Raw genomic sequence first — 20,481 nt, 5'->3', positions numbered from 1 at the left:
ACTTCAGATCACATCACTACCCAGTTCTGAAAATTGGAGCCCTTATCAATTGAGGCATCGCCACCTCCCAATACCCCCAATTCTCGGTACAGAACTGGATCATGTGAAGGGATCGTGTCTTTAAATTGAATATCAAATTATTTGAGTGGACTGAATGGGAGTCATTTTTGGGGCCATGAGCGTTCATGTGTTGAGAGAAGAGAACTGCGACTTTGAACACTACATGCCTATGAGAGGTATTGAGTTCTGTTGCCATGATTTGTTGAGAAGATAAAGTCTTACAGGAGACCATTTAGCCCATTTGTCTGTACCTGCTTTTTCCTAAAACCAAACTTAATGCAGTTGAATTGATCATCTGCTTAAATATCAACCAGTACTTAAGATTATTGGCTTTTATGAAACTCCTGAAGCTGTCTTTTAGTTTATTCATTCACGGGAGGTGAGCATCGCTAGTTAGGCAAACGTTTGTTGCCCACTCCGTTCTGCTCCAAATAAGACCTGTGTGTGCAATTTTCCATTTGTATAAGATGGTGCTCGTGCATTGAATTGTGTAAGTTTTTCACGAAGATACTTGCTACCAAATGAACAGTGTAATTACTTCTTTTAATGAGGTTTAAATTGTAAAGTTCACAATGTAAAAAAAATTCACAACGCATAAAATAATATATTGAATATTGTGCTTATGTTTGTACGAAATTTACAGCGCAGCAACCATGCACTTAGGCTGTTTCTCTCCAAATTCAGTTCACTTAGTGACATTCCCCACCTTTTCCCTGCAGCCCTGCTCATTTCTTTGTTTTCAGATAATGATCCTTTTTTTTAAAACACCATATTCAGGCAGTCTCTACCACAGTCTCAGACAATGCATCCCACTTAGAATCTAGAGTCCCTACAGTGTGGAAAGAGGCCATAAAGCCTTTCATGGTAACACTGACCTCCCTGAAGAGCATCCCACCCAGACCCAGTTTTCCCACCCTATCTTTGTAGCCCGCATTTTTACCATGGCTAATCTACCTAACCTACCCATTGTTGGGTTATGGGAGAAAATCCAAGCACACAGCAGAAACTCACACGGATGTGGGGAGAATGTGCAAACTCCACATAAATAGTCACTCAAGGTTGGAATTGAACCCGGTCCCTGGCATTGTGAGGCTCCAGGACAAACGACTTAACCACTATGCCGCCCTTAGATAAGTAACCTTTTTTCCCCACACAGGAATTTTTACTTCCTGTTGCTATTATTTTTTTTTGTCAATTGATTTCAACTTGTGAACACTGGTTCCCAATTCTTCCTCCAAAGGGTGCACTCTATCATTGGGTTCTGTCCGGTTCCCCTCATGATTTTGAGTATTTATATCAAAGCTCCTCTCAGCCTTCCTTCTCTAAGGAGAACAGTCCCAATTCCTCCAGTCAATCTAAGTAACTGAAGATTCCTTATCCCTGCATAAAGGATTGTAAATCTTTTCTGCATCCTCACAAGGACCTTCACACCTTCCTAAAGTGTGGTGTGTGGAACTGGATATAATACTGCAGTCGAGGCCAAACCAGTGTTTTCTACTGAAAAATCCCAAGTACTTTGTTTTTGTACTGTCTGCCCATGAACCAATTTGCTTTATTAATTGTTCTCTCAACCAGTCCAGATACCTTCAATGATTTGTGTACATCTGCATCTAGGACCCTATGCCACACACTCTGCTTTAAAATTGTATCTGTTTTTATTGTGGATCCATGTTCTTTCAATCAAAATGAAACACTTCTCACTTCATATTAATTTCAATTGCCACTTGTCCACCCATTTCACCAACCTCTCTGTCCTTTCAAAGTTAACGTTATCCTCCTCACAATTCACAATAGTTCAAAGCTTTGTGTTGCATGCAGTCACAGAATTGTTGCTGCACAGAAGAAAATCATTTGACTCATTATATCTTTGCTGACTCACTGAAGGTGCAGCCCAGCAATTGCCTTTCCCTATTTTGGCAAATTATTTTTCAGGTAGTAACCTAACTCCCTTGTGAAAGCCTTGATTGAACTTGCCTCCAGCATACTCTTCGCCAGTGCATTTCAGATCCTAACCTACCATTCACTATGTGAAAAAACATTATTCCTTGTGTCACCATTTGTTCTTTTGCCATAATTTATCACAAATCTATGTCCTTGATTTTCCTGCCAATGCGAGTAGCTTTTCATGATTTTGAACACCTTTATCAAATCTTCTCTCAATTTTCTCTTTTCAAACAAAATCAATCTCTAATGTCTCCAATCTATCTGTGATGTGGAGGCGCCGGTGTCGGACTTAGGTGGACAAAGGCAGTGGTCACACGACACCAGGTTACAGTCCAACAGGTTTATTTGAAATCACAAGCTTTTGGAGCAGAGCCCCCTCATCAGGTGAACTTTGCCTGATGAAGGGGCTACACTCCGTAACCTTGTTATTTCAAATAAATCTGTTGGATTGTAACCTGGTGTTGTGTGACTACTGACTTTGCCCGATCCATCTACACAGCTGAAGTATCTCGCCCCTGGAATTATTCTTATGTTTTGCAAAAGTTGAAATTATGTCCTATGCACCAAAGTCTAGGTCATTAATAAAAATCATGAAGAGAGAGTTCAATCTCTGAAACCTTCTTCCAGTCCAAAAAAAATTCAGTTACCACCGCACTCTGTTTCTTGTCATGATGCCAATTTTATGTCCATGTTGATTTATTTTATATGAAATGAGTTATAAGTTATCTCACAACTCTGTTTGGCATTTCATCAAATGCTCAAATCACTGAGCAGTTTGTTTAATAATATCTAAAATGGCAACTAGTAATTTCTTTGAAAAATGCATTCATATCTGTTGCAAGAGTGTAATTTACAAACTGCGACTCTGAAGCTGTGCTCCTGGCCTCTTGTGAACTGTACTGTTTATAAATAATATAGTTATCTATGTTTTTAACATTAAAATTGCACAGTTCTCTGTTTTCTAAAAGTTCAATTGTCTCAAATGTAGCATTGAAGTTTGGTTTATTTTCTTTAAATTCTCAGTCACCAAATGGTTCTGCAGTGGACTGTGCTGGTGGTCACATTCTGGAATGCTGAAGGTGATCTGAGCTGGAGTGAATTCTTCAGTGTTGACAAGAGTATTTCACAGTAAGGTGGCAGGGGATTCTGGAATATGACAAAGCTAAATCGTTCTTCCAACAGTGTAGCAGCAATCAAGCATCTTCAATTTTCAAACAAGAATGACTTGGGTAGAATATATATAGTTTTTAATATATGAAAATATGAAGAATTTGCATTTGTATTGCACTTCTCATGATGTTGGGAAATCCCAAAGTGCTTTTCAATTGGTGATTCAATTGGATTGATTATTGTTTTCAAGCAATTAATTTGCACACTACAAGATGCCATAAGTAACAACTGGATAAATGACTTGATGAATCTGCTTTTTGGTTAGGCTGCTGCAAGAACTCCATGCACCTTTTGTAGGTAGAATAAGCCTTTGTTTAACGTCGGATTCAAAAGACAGTGCTTCTGGTAGTGCAGTTCTGTCAGAAAAGTTATACGTTCAACATATAAGGTTCAAGCCCTGGAGTGAAGCTTGCATTTGGAGCTTGGAGGCAGGTGGACTACTGACTGAACCAAATATTGTTTTCCCTGCTTCTGTTAACCATGTCCATAGGTCAGCTGTTGTAAGGTGCAACGTTAAGCATGGGCCCGTATAATGGATTCAGACTGCAGGTTCTTAGCCAGGCGCACCCACTCTGCAGGAGTTGCTGAATAGCCATCGGGAAAAGTAGCTGTGGTTGATTTATTCTGCTCCCCCATTCACTTACACTGGGGCAGATCCAAAGTTATATATTTATTTAAATGCTCAGTCACCAGGTGAAGCTGTACTGTATTTGTTTGACCAGAATTTGTTTGACAGGTGTTTTTAAGCACCTCTGAACACATTTTGAATGTTCAGATTTCTTGGTACATAAATTACACCACCTCTTGAAACTCTTCTTGTGTTTTATAACTCCCAGATTCTTGTGTGTGAGAAATAGAGCTCAGCCAAGGCAATGACAACACCTAGGGCAGTACGAGAACTCTTGTATTATAATAACTGAACTATATTTATAAATGAAAGACAGTTTTTATTACCTTTGTACACTTGTCAAAATGTTAGCAATAGAATCCATTGCTACATGCTGGACTGCAGTCACATTGGAAGCTGTGCATTAACTCAAAGCAGTGACTCCTGGTTGGCCCCAAACTAGGTGACCTTATGTTGCTTAAACAACCATTTACTTCAGCAACTTAAAAGGCAATAATTTTGTGTTCATAAATATGGGCATAAGTTTGTGGTGTTGTGGGACATTCAGTTGCAAGATCACAAGACATATTAAGTTGAGGAGGGCCATTCAATTCATCAGAGCTCAATTATTTATAATGTATTGTTTATTCTCCTGACTGCAACATTCATCTGCCCCTTAAATGATAGAAAATCTGTTCTGTTCAGAGCTATCTGATAGCGGTCCTTTTTTTTTCAAAATTAGTATGCCCACTCCCACCCTCACCCACCTCTCTCAACTTGCCCTGTCCTTCAGAATTATTGCCCATATCTCACCCTCATTTCCTTTGCAAAGTCCTTGAGTTTGTTATTTTGTCTCAAGCCTGATTGATCCTGCAGTTTTATGCTTGAATCCTTTCAATAGAATTTCTACTTCTTTCAAAATACAGAAATGGCCATCATCAAGGCACAAATGACATTCCATGTGACTAACTGTTATAAACTATCCTTTCTTATCCTTCCGTACTATCTGCAGCCTTCAACACAGTTGTTTGACTACATCATTCTCCTCTAAGCAGCCTCCAACAACCAGCAGCACTTTTTAATTCATTCATGGGACATGGGCATCACTGGCTATATGAGCATTTGTTGGCCATGCTTGATTGCCTTTGAGAAAGTAGTGATATTTCCTTTTTGAACTGCTGAGCTCCATGGGGGTAGGTGCACCTGCAAAGCTATAAGGTTGGAGGTTCCATGAATTTTCACCCTTTGACAGTGAAGGAATGCTAGTTATGGTTCCAAGTCTCAATGGTGTGTGGTTTGGAGGGCAACACTCAAGTGTTGGTGTTCTTGTGCACCTGCTGCTCTTGTCCAGTCTAGTAGGATTCCTAGCCACTGACCTGCCCTTGAAACTACAGTATTCGTATGACTATTCCATTTATGTTAAATGGTAAACCCCCAGGATGTTGTTAGTGGTAGTTTCATTTACAGTTAATGCCATTGAAATTCAAGGGTGATAGTCCTCTCTTGTTGGAGAGGTCATTACTCAGCACTTACATGGCACAAATGTTACTTGCCAGTTGTTAGTCCAAGCTGGTTATTGTCCCGGTCTTGCTGCATTTGGACGTGGACTGCTTCAGTATCTGAAGAGTTGTGAATGGTGCTGAACATTTTGGAATCATCAACAAACATCCCTCTTCTCGAGATGGAAGGAAAACCATTGCCGCCAGCTCCAGAGATTTGTATAACGTCCTTAAAGGTTGGTTAGAAAATATGCACCCTAAGCAACTCCTGCAGAGATGTCCTGGAGCTGATATGACCGACCTTCAGTCATCACAAATATCTTTCTTTGTGCTAGGTAGGACTCAACCAGTGGAGAGTATTTAAGGATTGTAAGTCTGTAGTGCTATTGTAGAAGTATTATCAGGGAAAGCGGTCTTTGTAATTTCCAGTACCTTCAGCTTTTCTTAATTTTGTGAATGAATCAAATTGGCTGAAGACTGATATTGATGATGCTGGGGACCTCCAGAGAAGACTGAGATGGATCATTCATTCAGCATTTCTAGCTGAAGAGATGGCAGATGCTTCAGTTTGTTTTTTGCACTGATATGTTGGACTCTCCCAACGTTGAGATGGAGTTATATGTGGAGTGTCCTCCTCTAGTTTTTTTTATTTGGAGGTTGATTCAAAACAGTTTCAGGCTGTCACGGTGCAGCAGTAATGTCCGTTCATCTCGGCCAAAAGGTTTGGGTTTAGGTCTCACGTCCCAAAGATGCTTTGTAACTTGTCCAAACAGATTGATTAAAAACATATAGTGTGTGGTGAATACAGATGGATCCAAATGTTACTGCTTCAGGATATGATGCATGCGTAAACTGCTGGCAGTACATTTTTTTTATTCACTCATGTGGCGTGGGTGTTGCTGGCTGGCCAGCATTTAATGTCTGTCCTTAGTTGACCTTGAGAAGGTGCTGGTGAGCTGCCACTTTGAGCTGCAGCCGGTAAGGAGGGAATTCCAAGATTTTGACCCAGCAAAGTGAAGGAAAGGAACTATATTTCTGAGTCAGGATGAGTGGCTTGGATGAGAATTTGCAGGTGGTTTTATTCTTCAGAATTCTTTATGTTTGGGAGGAAATTTTAGATCTGCTGAACTAGCCAAGAATTTTATTTTCTGACAAAATAAAGAGACAATGTTGATATGCCTATATGTAATCTACATATAACATTGCATCCTCACTGGCTTGAGTATGCTACATATTAAAAGCTCAATGAATTGTGTGCATGTAGCCATTAATATGGGAGCGCACTAACAGAGAGATTCAGCAGCACAGAAACAGATCACTTGGTGCAGCTGGTCTGTATTAGTATAAATGCTGCACACAAATCTACCACCTGACTTGGTCCAATCCTGACCAATGTCTGGATACTTACTGGTATTTGTATAATTTGAACTGATTTTTCTTTGTTTAAAACTGGTGCAGAACTCTGCTACTTATTTGCCTGTTTTATTTTTAATTTGAAAGTTACTTTTCACTTTTGAGTGAGCTAATTGTTTTATGTTCACCTGCATAGACATTCACCAAGCCAAGAATCGTTTCATACATTTTGCTGAAGCAGATTTTCACCAAAAGTTAGTTCATAAAGTTATGTATAGAACCAAGTAAACCACCAGTATATCATTCATGTTCACACTTTCTCAGTTCGGAAAGATCTCAGTTTCTAGATCTCAGCAAAGTTGTATCACTGGACATTGTTGAGACCTTTTGTTATTTTAGTTTTTATCATTTTTGGTTTGGAGCTGTGAGTTGAGATCTGAAGGCGACCTTGGATTGTGAGCAGCAGCTTGTTTTTTAAATTTAAAAAAGAACAAACAAATTGATATGGGTTGATTATCCCAGGCTTGAAAGATAATTGCAGATTGATTCTTACTAAGAGTACTTTGTGCATGCTTTGACTCCAGAGAGGTGTTATGCAGATGGCAGATTTTTGAATGGTAACAGTGGCCTTATAGGAAGACAGCCAGTCCAGCAAAGAGAAACCAGAGTGTTTGAACTGTGCTTAGATTAGAAGGATTTTGGCCACCACAACTTCAGGATGGAGATCTGATTGCTCCCTGGTTGTCCTCTTGTTATCAACTCATTGAAAGTTCAGAGAATAGAACGTCTACGATAAAAATTAAATGAGTTTCCCTCAGAGCCTACTAGAATCTGTTTGCATGCATCGTTGTAACATTGTACAATCCTATGTGCCTGTGATGTTACAGACTGTGGAGTCTGCTTAAGTGAGCTGGCCAAGTACATCTCTTTGTTTTTCTCTTTTGATTTATCCAGTAACTGTATCTGTGTAGACGAATGATTGCATGGTAATTCCTACACTGTACCAGAATGATTAACAGCTAGGTCTGTACAAGCATATTGGGAATAAGTGACCAACCTCGTAAGAACAATGCCTACTGTGCAAGGCAGAACCAGGCACTGCTCGTTAAGCAGAAACCTGGCAATAAGAGTTGCTAAAAGGCTCCTTGATCTTTGCTGTTATCAAGACCACTGAATTAAATACAGAAGGGAGGATAATGAAACAGATCTATCTTGTCTATACGATTTTTGGGTGAATGATCTTAGAGTCAAAAGGGGCCTGGCCAAGAGTCTAACTTTCTGGAGCTTTTGAGTGAAAACATATCATTAGTGTTTTGAAGACATCAGCTTAACCTAAGAAAAACCATTGCAGAAGCAGGACCCTGAGCTCTGAGTTCAGAGAAGGACAATAGACCCAGCTGAGTGACTGTAGCCTGTTCAGCTATCTCTCATCAATGCAGGGATAATATTTAGGTCTCATTAGTAAGTCTGAGGCAGCTTTGTTTGTAACCTGATATGATTTTTTTGCTGTAGTATTAAACGGACTGAGGGATAAATAAAGAAGTAGATTGCAGTAACAGTACAGGCTGTCTTCATTGTGTTTACTGGTATTGCTCCAGAGAGGACAATGGACAACACCTGTTTGCCTATCTATCTTGGTGGAGTGGGGGTTTAAAATCAAAGAAGCTTAGTTTTAAATAGTTTTAAATAATAGACTGAGACACTGCAGTTTAACCTAGCTCTGCTGAAGTTACTGTATTAATGAATTGTTAAATCTTTCGTTTAAGCTGTAAACTTGATGTCTGTTATTGATTATTCATAGTCTGGTACTGGTTATTCACAAGTCTGATTAGGAACTATTGGTGTCAATTTTGAGCATCGTTGTGTATTATAATTTTGCTGTGTTGTGAATACAGACATAGAGAGGCTGATTTGATATGGCTATCCGTCTTTGTGTCAGAATGACGTAGACCTAGCCCCTTAAGTCTTTATTAAGCAATACTAATGTTTCCAGGATACCCCATTCCTTTATTGGAGCAGGCAGTGATGGGTTGTGATTAGCAGCTATTCTAATTCAAAATGTTTAGGGTATAAACTTGACAGAGGGAGACAGAAAATGGCAGACAGGGACTGGGAGGGAGAACTGTGAGGGTGCACTGAGCTGACTAGCTCCTGGAACGATGACACAATATCCAGATTCAAATACAATGTAATTGTCGACAGTTTTCCAGGTTGTTAAGTAAGCTGTTTACATTCGGTCTAAGGATGAAAGTGTTCCACAGAATTCTTGATGTTGTCTCAGTAAAACAGTCACAGCAAGGTGTTCCTTTACTAAGTTTGAAAAATATCACAACACCTTCACTATCTCTATCTCTAGGTTATAATCCTGAAATACTTCAATAGCAAAATGGATGTACCTATATCTTTTGTGGCAGGTCAAGAACAGCCACCATTTCTCAAGCGTACTTGAGGATAAGCAACCAATACTGGCCTTGTGCTGTTTTGAACCCAAGATCGGACATTTTAAAAAAAAATCAAGCAATGAGAAACATGAACCAAACACTTTAACAAGCACAGAAGTTGCAAGAAGTCATTTGGCCAATTACTGCAAAGCACAAAATTAAAGTAAAATTGACATTAGAGAGAAAGAGAAAACTTTGTATTTGTTTTTCTGTGTTTTTCCAATGTATTGATGATCCTGGAGTTGATTCCTTTGTAATCTGTCAACGTATAGTTTACCTTGCTTTCAACATTTGAAAAATGAATTTACTGAAATTTAGTAAGAAATTTGGAAGAAAAATGAGCTGTTCTGTGGATATGTTGTAAGAAAGCTCTCCAGAAGCTGATAGGGATGATATTAAGGATTGAGAGAGGGTTAACTGCTGTTTATAGATACATATGTGCATATTTGCTGGAAGAAATCTCCTAGAAATGGTGCAACTGTCCTTTTAATGGTCAAAACAATGGCAGGTGAAATTTAATAAATACCAGAGTGCTCCTAGGAAGAAAAAGTGAGCAACATTTGTACTGAGTGAGTTGTGTTCAAATAACTATGAACCAAGTTTGAATTCTATTTTATTCTAATTACTGAGTTTGAAAAATATCACCACACCTTCATAAACCCTAGGTTATAACTCTGAAATTCCTTAATAGCAAAATGGATGTACCTATATCTTTTTGTAGCCATTCAAGAAGGCAGCTAACCAAATTTCTTAAGAGTAATTAAGGATACGCAATGAATACTGGCCTTGTGCTGTTCTGAACCCAAGATCAGATATTTTTAAAAGATGAATAAAGCAAAGAGAAAAATGAACCAAACACTTGAAGAATCACAGTAGTTGCAAGAAGTCATTTGGATTCCTATCGTGCCCTGATTAACCATACCTTGAGTGCTATGGCCATTTATTCAATTCTGTGATTCTATAAATGGTCCCACTGTCCCAATAGAGTCGGGTCTTCAACTACTTCCAATCTTTATTGTTGTGCTGACCGTTTGGAACCCCAAAATACTTTTGAAGATTTTTAGCCCTTGATTCCAAAATGTTTTCTTTAGAAAGACGACGACTGTAGAGGTTGATTAATAGGCTAGGATTAATTAATGATCGCATAATGAAGGCACTGCTAGATAGCAGTGATCATAATTTTGAATTTTGCATTAATTTTGAAGGAGAGAGGAGTGGTTCTGATTCCTTTCATTTAAGTTTAAATAAGGGCACTTCTGGCATGAAAGTTGAATTGATTAATTTGAATTGGCAAATTAGGTTAAAGATAGATTAATAGAGGTGGAGTGGCAGACAATTAAAGGGATATTTCAGAAGGGATTAACCTACTGTATGTGGATACTAGAAAGGTTAAAGATAGTATCGAATTTAGAAAAAGCGCAATTGTGCAAAGATAGGCAGTAGTAGCTCAGGAGTTTGAACAAAATATACGTAAAAGCAAAGAATGATCAAAAACATTGAGGGAAAATTTCAAGGACAAAAGAAAGCTAGCCAAAACTATAAAAACAAATAACGATTTCTATAAATATTTCAAGAAGATTAGTGTGTCCTACAGAAAGTGAGTATGGAGAATTAATAGTGGAAAGTAAAGAGATGGCAGATCAATTGAACAGATACTTTGCATCAGCCTTCACGGTAGAGGGTACAAGTAACATCCCAGAACCCACCGTTAATCAGGAAATGGAAGAGAGGGAGGAACTCAACAAAAGTGGTACTGAGTAAATTGTTGGAGCTGCCAATAAATAAGTACCCAGATCATGTTGGATTTTCATTCTGGGATCTTAAATGAAGTGATTAGTGAGGTAGTTGAAGATTTGGGTTTTAAGTTTCCAAAACTCCCTTGATCCAGTGAAGGTCCCATTAGATTGGAAGATAATAAATGTAAATGCCTTATTCAAAAAGTGAGGGAAACAGAGAGTTTCAGAAAGAAGTAACTAATGAGGAGAGTGTAGGCCTGCATAACACACAGCACTTCTCCCTGTTAAGGTGCCAGTTTGAGACTCTCGGCAACTTCAGCAGCATCTCCAAACACACAAACTGTTCAGTCTAGAAAGGCAAAGTCAGAAGGTGTTTCACAGCATTATACTTAGTTGGATGCGCATCATTTTTTTTTATTGCTGGGTCAAAATTGTACTTAATAGCATTGTTGGAGTTCCTTCTCCACCATACACTTTGCAGCAGTTCAAGGAGAAGGCTCTCCACTAGTTTTTCAACAGCAGGAAATAATAGGCCAGGTAGCTTAACATCTGTATTAACATCAATCATGATCTATTGAATGGTGCAGCAGTCTCAATGGGCTGAATGGTGTGCTTTTGCTCATATGTCTCCCTCAAGCCCAAATTTAGTTTAATGTTCAGAATTGGATATAACTTTAAAAGAAGTGGGAAAAAAAAACTGGAAATTAAGACATCCATTGTACAGAAACTGTGTTTAGAGTAGGTAGAACTTGAATCAGAGGTAATGACACTACTACTGCACCACAAGAGGTCCAGTAAGCTAAATTAATTTTTAATTTAACCAGTTTTTCCTAATCAACTTGTTCAGGGATGTTATAACAATTCTGGAGCAGGTGGGACTTGAATGCGGGTCTCTCGGTCCAGGGGTAGGGACCCTATCTCTGTGCCACAAGAGGACCCTAGTAAGCTGAATTAATAGGTCTAACTTGAATGAATCATCTGCGCTATGAGTTAACAGGATTGGCTACCACAGAAAGTGATTGTAGAACTGAATGCGTCTTCAACAAGAGTGCTAAAAGGGAGGGTAGTGTACCCAAGACTACCCCAGGGGGCTCAAGTTCAAGTCTCACGTTTTAGAGGTTATACACAGCATCAATGAAATGGTTGATTTGAAAATATCTGAACAAGAGTGCTAAAGATAGGAATTTGGTGAAGGTGCAAATCAATGCTAAAGGGAATGAGGTTTAATTTGACTAATTAGCAATTTAAGCTACTGAACCAATTAATCTAATAAAACTAAAATTTGTGATTCGATTAATAATCTAATAAGATCAGACAGGTAAAACCGAGCACGTGGTATATGATAATTGCAGTATGTGGGAGTTTAAGGATCCTGGACACCTGCAGCTCAAGGAACTTTGATCAGAGCTAATACAAACACACAAACAAGGAGAAGGTTATCATCCTGAAAATTCTCCCTTAATCCCTACTCTGTCTTCTATTAGTTAGTTAACCCTCTATCCATGCTAATATACTACCTGCAACCGCATTCTCTAAAGGGCATACGTTCACTCTCGCTTCTGTCTCTTTATATATTTAAAGAAGCTTTTGCTGTCCTTCATGATATTACTTGCAAATTTACCCTCAAAGTTTATTCTCCTTCCTTATATTTTTAGTGCCTTTTTTAATATAATTTTAATATATAATATTATAATTTTCCCAATCCCCAGGCTTACCACTAATCTCTGCCACATTGTATGTTCTTTCTGCAATCTGAAGCTATCCTTAATTTGCTTGGCTATCATATCCCCTTCCTTGAATTCTTCTTCCTCATTGGGATATTTCTTTGCTGTGAGCCATGAACAATTTACTTAAACATCTGCCATTGTTCCTCAACAGTCTTTGCTGCTAAACCTCTTCCCCAGTCTACTGCAGTCAGCTCTGTCCTTATTCTTTTGTAATTACCTTTATTTAAGCATAGCACAGTTGTTTCCAACCCAAATTCCTCATCAAATGGACTGCTAAATTCTACCATGTTATGATCACAATCTGAGAGGATCTCTTACTCTGACATAATTTATTAAATCTACCTCATTATACATCATCTGTTCCAAAATAGCCTAATCCCTAATTGTATCCTCAATGCATTGTTCTAAGAAACTGTCCCAAATACACTCTCCAAATTCTTCCTTGTGGCTTTCTCTGACAATCTGACTATCGATATTGAGACATATCAAAGAATTCCCACTTGCGCTAAAGTCCTGATTTTAACATTCTGCTAACAATGTAGTTCTGGAGTCACTTTGAGCTCCAGACTGTGTGGTTTATCGGTTGATGTCAGTTTACCTGTAACGTTGAATATGTTCTTTTTGGGATTCACTGTTTTGATTGTCCGTAAAAGCGTACACATTCCAGGTACAGAAAATCGTGTATTTAATTGCTTGTGTGTGTTCCAGCCATGAGAATGATGAATCTGCTAGATATGGTTTTCTGGTTAGGACTGTTTTGGGGCATGTTTGCTAGCCCTTTCCTCAAACAAGATGAGCAGAAATTAAGATGACTGCTCAGTCTTGGATGCAGCCCCTGGGGAGCTACTTCTGCCCCAAATGCAAGAGCTCAGTAGCAACCAGGTATAAGAACGGATTTGTGCTTGGTGACTCACAGGTTCACAGCCCTTTTTCCATTGCAAGTCATCCATTGCTGTAGAGCTTTTTGGTGACCCTGGCAGAGAACTATGTACCTGGAGAGTGCTGATCGCACTGTAGCCCTCAACCACCTTCATAGCCATTGATGTGTGCATGTGCCTTGTTCATCAGGTTAATGTGCTTTTGAGAACTCGATTCCCTTTTTTAAAATAGAGGTTCACCCTCTGGATCTGCTCAAATCAACGTAGCAGGCTTTAATAAGGTTTTAGCTGGAACGGCTTTGTTGGAACAATAGACTGTGAGCAGAGCCACAACAAATCTGCCTTCCTGACATGCAAGGACCACTACCAATGGGAAACTACTACTCATTGGAGCCTTTGGGGAAACCAGACGAGGAAATGTTAAATCAATGGAGTTGGATTCACCATCAAAAACAAAATTGTAGTTCAATTACAAGTTTTCCAAGTAGCATTAATGAATAATGCATGACCCTGTGCCTCAGTCTCATGGCAATGCTTCCACACTTGATTCCACTGACAAATCCCAGGAGTAATTTTATACAGATCTGAATCCAGGACTAGCAACCATCCCACAATTAGACAAATTAGCATTAAGAGCCGGGTAGAATCAAAGTTGGATGCAATGAGACCAACTGAAAGGCACCATGGAAACAGAGAAATCAAATGCCAACATTCTCCTTAGAAAATGATTGGAACTTGGCTTAGCCTTTCAAAGCATACTTCGGCCCTTGTGAGTAACTGATGAGGAAAGTGTAGGCCTAAATAACACACAGTGCTTCTCCCTCTTAAAGTGCCATTTTGACACTCACCTAGACGACTTCAGCAGCACCACCCACAACCTGTTCAGTTTAGAAAGCCAAAGTTAGACACCATACTTACTTGGACATATGTTACCATTCCTTCATTATTGCGGGTTCAAAACTGTACTTAATAGCAATATTGGAGTTCCTTCTTCACCATACGGTTTGCAGCAGTTCAGGGAGAAGGCTTATTAGTTTTTCAGCATTAAATACCAGGCTTGCCAACAATGCCTAATTTCTTAGAATTAACAAAAGAAAAAGTCCTAGTATTTGATCATGTACAATTGAGATGTGCCCTGAAGTTCTGTGTCTTGTGCATGTATTTAAGAAAATGTGTGTTTCAAAAATAAAATCACCTTATATTTCAATACCTTGCTAATTTTAATGTTTTCTTTTACAGACCGGACCACTTGAATGGCCACATCAAACAAGTTCATACTGCAGAGAGACCCTTTAAATGTCAGGTGAGTGGGCTGTTCACCTTTCAGTTTGCAAAGCCTTATGTGTGGAATTGATCTGTCCAAGGGCAGATCCTCTGCTCATTGTTTGCCTTCTTTCAGTTCTACAGTTTCCTCATCAGCTGCTCGTAAGAGCCTCTAGTGTTCCACTTCAGTGATAAGCGTGACTAGGGAGAGGATTCCATGAATCAGTACAGTGTGGAGCTGAAGAAACATGGCCAGTCAGGCAGCATCAGAGGAGTAGGAAAGTCTACGTTTCCGGTCAGAACCCTTCAGCCCTGATGAAGGGTCCCAACCTGACACCCAAAGCATCGACTTTCTTGCTGCCTGACCCGCTGTGTTCCTCCAGCTCCACACTGTGTTTACTCTGACTCCAGCATCTACAGTTCTTGCTATCTCCGAGAAAATTCCACAAGGCAATTTCCTGTTGCCTTTCTCATTTGTCTGTAAAGGAAATGCTAGTTCTATCCTTGAAGGATTATCTGCCTGTCAGCATCTGTTATCTAGTTCATCCACCATCGCCATCAAAAATTGCTGGTTGCACCATTGGCTATGGCTTGTAACCTTGCTCATGGGACCCTTACCTCGGCCTAGAGTGACTCACTAAAAGCAAGCATGATCACCCCCTGGGGCTCAAATGAGCTTCCCCAGACATAATGAATTTAGGTAACTCCATCCCTTTTTCTGTTGCATTAGCTGCATCTGCACCAATGAAACACACAGTTTCATACAAAGCATGGTCCTGTCTTCACTCGTTATCCGCTCATCAGGACCGACTGGATAATAATTACATACAGGAATTCTAATTAACATTAACTTTCCCTAACTCACAAACACTTCAGACCAATTCCAGCAATTTTATTAAATCAAAACCAAAAGAACTGTGGATGCTATAGATCAGAAACAAAAACAGAAATTGCTGGAAAAGCTTAGCCAGTCTGTCAGTACCTGTGAAGAGAAATCAGTGTTAATGTTTCAGGTCTGGTGACCATTCCTCAGAACTGATCCTGTCACCGGACCAGAAACTTTTACTCTGATTTCTCTTCACAGGTGCTGCCAGACCTGCTGAGCTGTTCCAGCAATTTTACTGCTGTCTTACCAAACAGTAATATATTCTGTAAATGGTAATTTGAAATTATACTATTCGATAGATTAAAAAGAATTAAATTTATTTTAGCAAGTTTGAGAAGCATTGAGTATCTCGTTGATTTTCAGCTAATGAGGTAGTTTTGATGTGTTGTTGCCGTTGTAAGAGAGCAGTTAATATGTGAACAGCAAACTCCCACAGATAGCAGAGTGGTAATGACCAAATAACAACCTGTTTTTAGGAACTGAAAGAAGTGTGGATGCTGTAATTCAGGAACAACAACAGAATTTGCTGGAAAAACTCAGCAGGTCAGGCAGCATCTGTGAAGAGAAATCAGAGTTAACATCTTGGGTTCTGAGGAAGGGTCACCGGACCCGAAATGTTAACTCTGATTAATCTTCACAGATGCTGCCAGACCTGCTGACCTTTTTCCAGCAAATTCTGTTTTTGAACCGGTTTTTAAGATGTTGATTGGAGGATAAATGTTGATCAACACACCAGGGATAATTCCCTTCCTTCTTCAAAATAATGTCACAGGATCTTTTATGTCTTATCATTTACCTTTTTTAATGGGAGATAATGTCACTGGACTAGGCAGTGGTTCAAATCCCCCAGCATCTTCCCATGTAACTGCAGAAGGTGCCACACGTACCTCTTCACCTCTTCCCTGCTCACCATCCAAGGAACTAAACAGTCTTTCCAGGTGAAGCAGTATTTCACCTCTACTTCCTCCTATCTGGTCTATTGCATTTGCTGCACCCAATAAGACCTACTCTACATTGGAAAAACCAAACACAGACTGGGTGACCACTTGCAGAACACCTCTGGTCCGTACGCAAGCATGACCCTGCCTTTCCCGTAGCTGTTCATTTTAACACAGCATCCTGCTCGCATTCCCACTTGTCTCCTCGGCATGCTGCAACACTCCAGTCAATCTCAGCTCAAATTGGAGGAACAACTTCTCATCTTCAGACTAGGCACTTTACAACCTTCTGGATTTAATATTGAGTTCAGCACTCTCAGATTGTGAACTCACTCACATTTCTTCCATTTCATTTAGCTTTACTTGTATTCTCTGTCACCATGTGTCTCTCCCCTCCCCTCCACCCACTCCAGTGGGACCATCAGTTCTTTCCAGTTTGATAGTTGGAAACACCATTGTTCTGCCACTCTCGCATTCCGATCACTTAATATACACAATCAACAGTCTCTCTCCCCCAACTCCCCACCCCACACTACTGCATAAATGCTGCCCCCTCCACATTTCATATCAGCTCTGATATAGAGTCACCTGAACTTGAAAGGTTAGCTTGTTCTCTCTCCATGGATGCTGCCTGACCCAGTGTGATCTCCAGCAATTTTTGTTTTCAGTTCATATCCCGCCATGGCGGTAGGTGGAATTTAAATTCAATTAATAAATCTGGAGTTAAAATCCAATCTCAGTAGACCTTATACCACACAATGTTAAAAAAAAGACTCATCTGCTTCACTGATGTCAATTGGGGAGGGATATCTGCTATGCTTTCCTGGGTTGGCCTCCACATGACTTAAACATGATTCAGCAAAATGGTTGACTCTTTATAACCCTCTGAAAGGACCAAGCAAGCCACTAAGTTGTATCAAACCACTTTGAGGCCTAAGGAAAGGAAGATAATTGGGTGGACCACCTGACCTCAAAATAGGCGCTGGAAACTACAATGGCAAATACAGCCCTGTCAACCTTACAAAGTTCTTAGTAACATCTCGATGTCTGTGCCAAGATTTGTGAGAGCTGACTCTCAGACAAGTAAAGCAAAACCTGGCATAAGTCCTAATCACAGAATGAGACTTTAGAATCTCCTAAACCTGACCATGACCAATTTTCTAGTCATTGGACTTAAAACATTAGCTCAATTTGCATCTCTACAGGTGCTGCCAGATTTGATGAGTTTCTACAGCACTTCAATTTTGTTTCATATTTCTAGCATTTGCAGCACTTTGATTTGAGTTCTCAACATTGACTCTGAACTCTATGGTCTCCTGAGATCTGGTCAAGCACAGGCAAGGAAACCTGCAGGTTACCACTGAATGCACCTCTCAGCTAATGAATCAGTGCTTCTCCATGTTGAACATCACTTAGAAGAAGTACTAAAGATAGCAAGGGCACAGAATGTATTCTGATTGGGGAACTTCACTGACCATCACCAAGAGTGGCTTGCTAGCACCAGTACTGACCAAACTGGCTGTGTCCTAAAGGACATTGATATTAAACTGGGTTTGCAGCAGGTGTTGAGGGAACCAACAAGGAGGAAGAAAACCTATTTGATTTTGTCCTCATCAATCTACTTGTCATAGATGTCCATGGTAGTACAGGTGTATCCACGTAATCCTTGTGAGACAAAGTTCTGTGTCTTCATTATATTGTGTGGTACCATCACTATAGATTTCAAATAGATCTAGCAATTCAAAACTGAGCGTCCATGAGGCACTGTGGGACTGGACCATCTGCAAAGAAACCAAAATTGTATAACATCTGTGCAGATTAAAAAATGAATTTCTGTTCTCAACCATGAAACATTTGCCTTGTATGTCACCAAAGTATATCAATAAATAAAAAGGGAAATATGGGATAACACCACACAGCATATTCAAGGATAGTTTTATCTCAAGCAGCATGCTTTTGACAAAGAAAATTATAGAACTGATGGCTGATTTGAAGGTTTAACAGTATTTTTTTCTAAAGTAGCAACAAAAGATAAACCTGCATTGAAGCATCATTTCACATTCGTCACCTATTGTCAGATCAAGAGATCATTCACAGTTGATGAAATAATTAAAGAAACAACGACTGTGGCAGTTGACTCTCTTTATTCAAAGACTTCAAGAACACGGAAGAAATAACAGCAGCAATTCAAAGCATCTTACTTGTTGATTGCATCATCGCAAGATGAGTGGACGTTTTGTCCAAAGGTGTCTTTCAGCAACTACAGTATCTGCAGGACTGTGAATGCTTTTCACTGCAGTCAGTTAATCTGTCAACGTTATCGACATGGCTCAGCTGATTATTTTCATGCACATGGGTTTTAAAGGAATAACTAAAGAGGATCTTCTCACTATTTTGTCTGTTAAAGACAGAACAAGGATGAGAATCTCTGCAATGAATTCAGGAGGTAGGTTTTTGAGAAAAGCATTCCAATCAAGAACCTGATTTCCATCACACCTGTTGGTGCACCAGCCATCTTTGGCACAAATGCAGGGTTTGTTGCAGAAATGATCCTGAAATCCCCTCTTTTGCCAATTACCATTGTTTAATCCACCAAAGGCATTAACGAGTAAAGTATGGACTTTTCTCACGCAATGAGAGTTGTTGTCAAGATTGTAAACCAGATTTGACCAGGAGCCTTTCACCACCGCTTGTCTAAATCCTTGCTACATAAGACCTCTAGACCATAAGAAATAGGAACAGGAGTAAGTTGTTCAGCCCTTCCGGCCTGCACTGCCATGCAATAGGATCATGGCTGATCCAAAATTCGTCATATCTTCTTTTCCTGCATTTACTTGATGCAACTAATGGTGAACTAATCCTCCAGGCTGTTGTGAGGTAGGTTAAGTCCAGAGAAGGTTCTTGAAAGATTTTCTTTTTAGATCTGATGCTGAAATCGTCATTGTTCTTAAGTCGAGGAAAAAGTGTCCAATGAAGTGTCAGACAATGCATGGTTGCTTGACTTTGGGTTCCTTACAGAGACAATGTCAAAACTGAATGAGCTGAACTCTTACCTGCAGTATAAGGACATAGACTAAGCAAAATGCTGCATCACTTCGAATCTGGTGAAAATATGCAAAAAAATCAAAGAAAAATGATCCCACCCAGAAAACATCTGTGTGCACCTGAGAAAGTTACCAGAGGAATTCAACAGGTGATCTCAGAAATTAAATATTGGAATAAATCATAATATTTAGTCAAATCTGTTTCTTCAAGTGGACATTGGTACATTGACTACCAATTTCAGGTGTCTGATGTACTAAGCATTTGAGTTGTTACGGAGAAAATTACTACTTATAATGATACTGAACTGAAAGCCACATTTAAGGGACGATGATCCTTGGGGGCTCATAAACAGCGATAAATACCTGCTTCTGTCATCCTGTGCTTTTAAAACTTAGAGTTGCTTGGAGTAAACATATGACCACATTCTCCCAAATGAAGAGCAGTCTCGAGCTACAACTGACAGATAATGTGAAGTCATAGGTGTTACACCTGAGAGTTGATGAGTAGAGGACAGCTTTAAGATATGTGGTTTTAATTTTATTTAGCACTAAAAATAAATTGTTTGTATATTTTCTTTGTGATAGATAATGGGTAGCACTTAAATTCAAAAAGTGATCTTGTGCTTCAGAAAGTTGGAGACCACTAACCTAGAAGAACAAGAACAGCAGATACATGAGAGCAAAACCAGTTGCAAGTTCCCCTCCAAGTAACAAATCATCCTGACCTGGAAATATATGACTGTTCCTTCATTGTCGCTATGTTAAAAACCTGATACTCCCTAACAGCACTGTAGGTGTATCTACACCACATGGACTGCTGCAGTTCAAAAGACAGCTCAACCACTACCTTAGATGACAAGGTGTAGAACTGGATGAACACAGCAGGCCAAGCAGCATCAGAGGAGCAGGAAAGCTGACATTTCAGGTCTGGACCC

General features: G+C 39.5%; 1 protein-coding gene across 2 annotated transcripts in view; it reads left to right on the top strand.

Annotated features, from left to right (window-relative positions):
* Positions 1-20,481, top strand: part of patz1 (POZ/BTB and AT hook containing zinc finger 1) — a 45,191-nt gene that overhangs the window by 10,727 nt on the left and 13,983 nt on the right. For both annotated transcript variants that reach the window (XM_048611385.1, XM_020528962.2), the window contains exon 2: positions 14,655-14,718. In XM_048611385.1, coding sequence (XP_048467342.1) covers positions 14,655-14,718 — 64 coding nt within the window. The remainder of the gene's footprint in view (positions 1-14,654; positions 14,719-20,481) is intronic.

The sequence above is a fragment of the Rhincodon typus genome, chromosome 24 (assembly GCF_021869965.1).
Source record: "Rhincodon typus isolate 14 chromosome 24, sRhiTyp1.1, whole genome shotgun sequence".
In the NCBI taxonomy this organism is placed as follows: Eukaryota; Metazoa; Chordata; class Chondrichthyes; order Orectolobiformes; family Rhincodontidae; genus Rhincodon; species Rhincodon typus.
The sequence above is the reverse complement of the archived record's forward strand: the minus strand, read 5'-3'. Positions and strand labels throughout refer to the sequence as shown.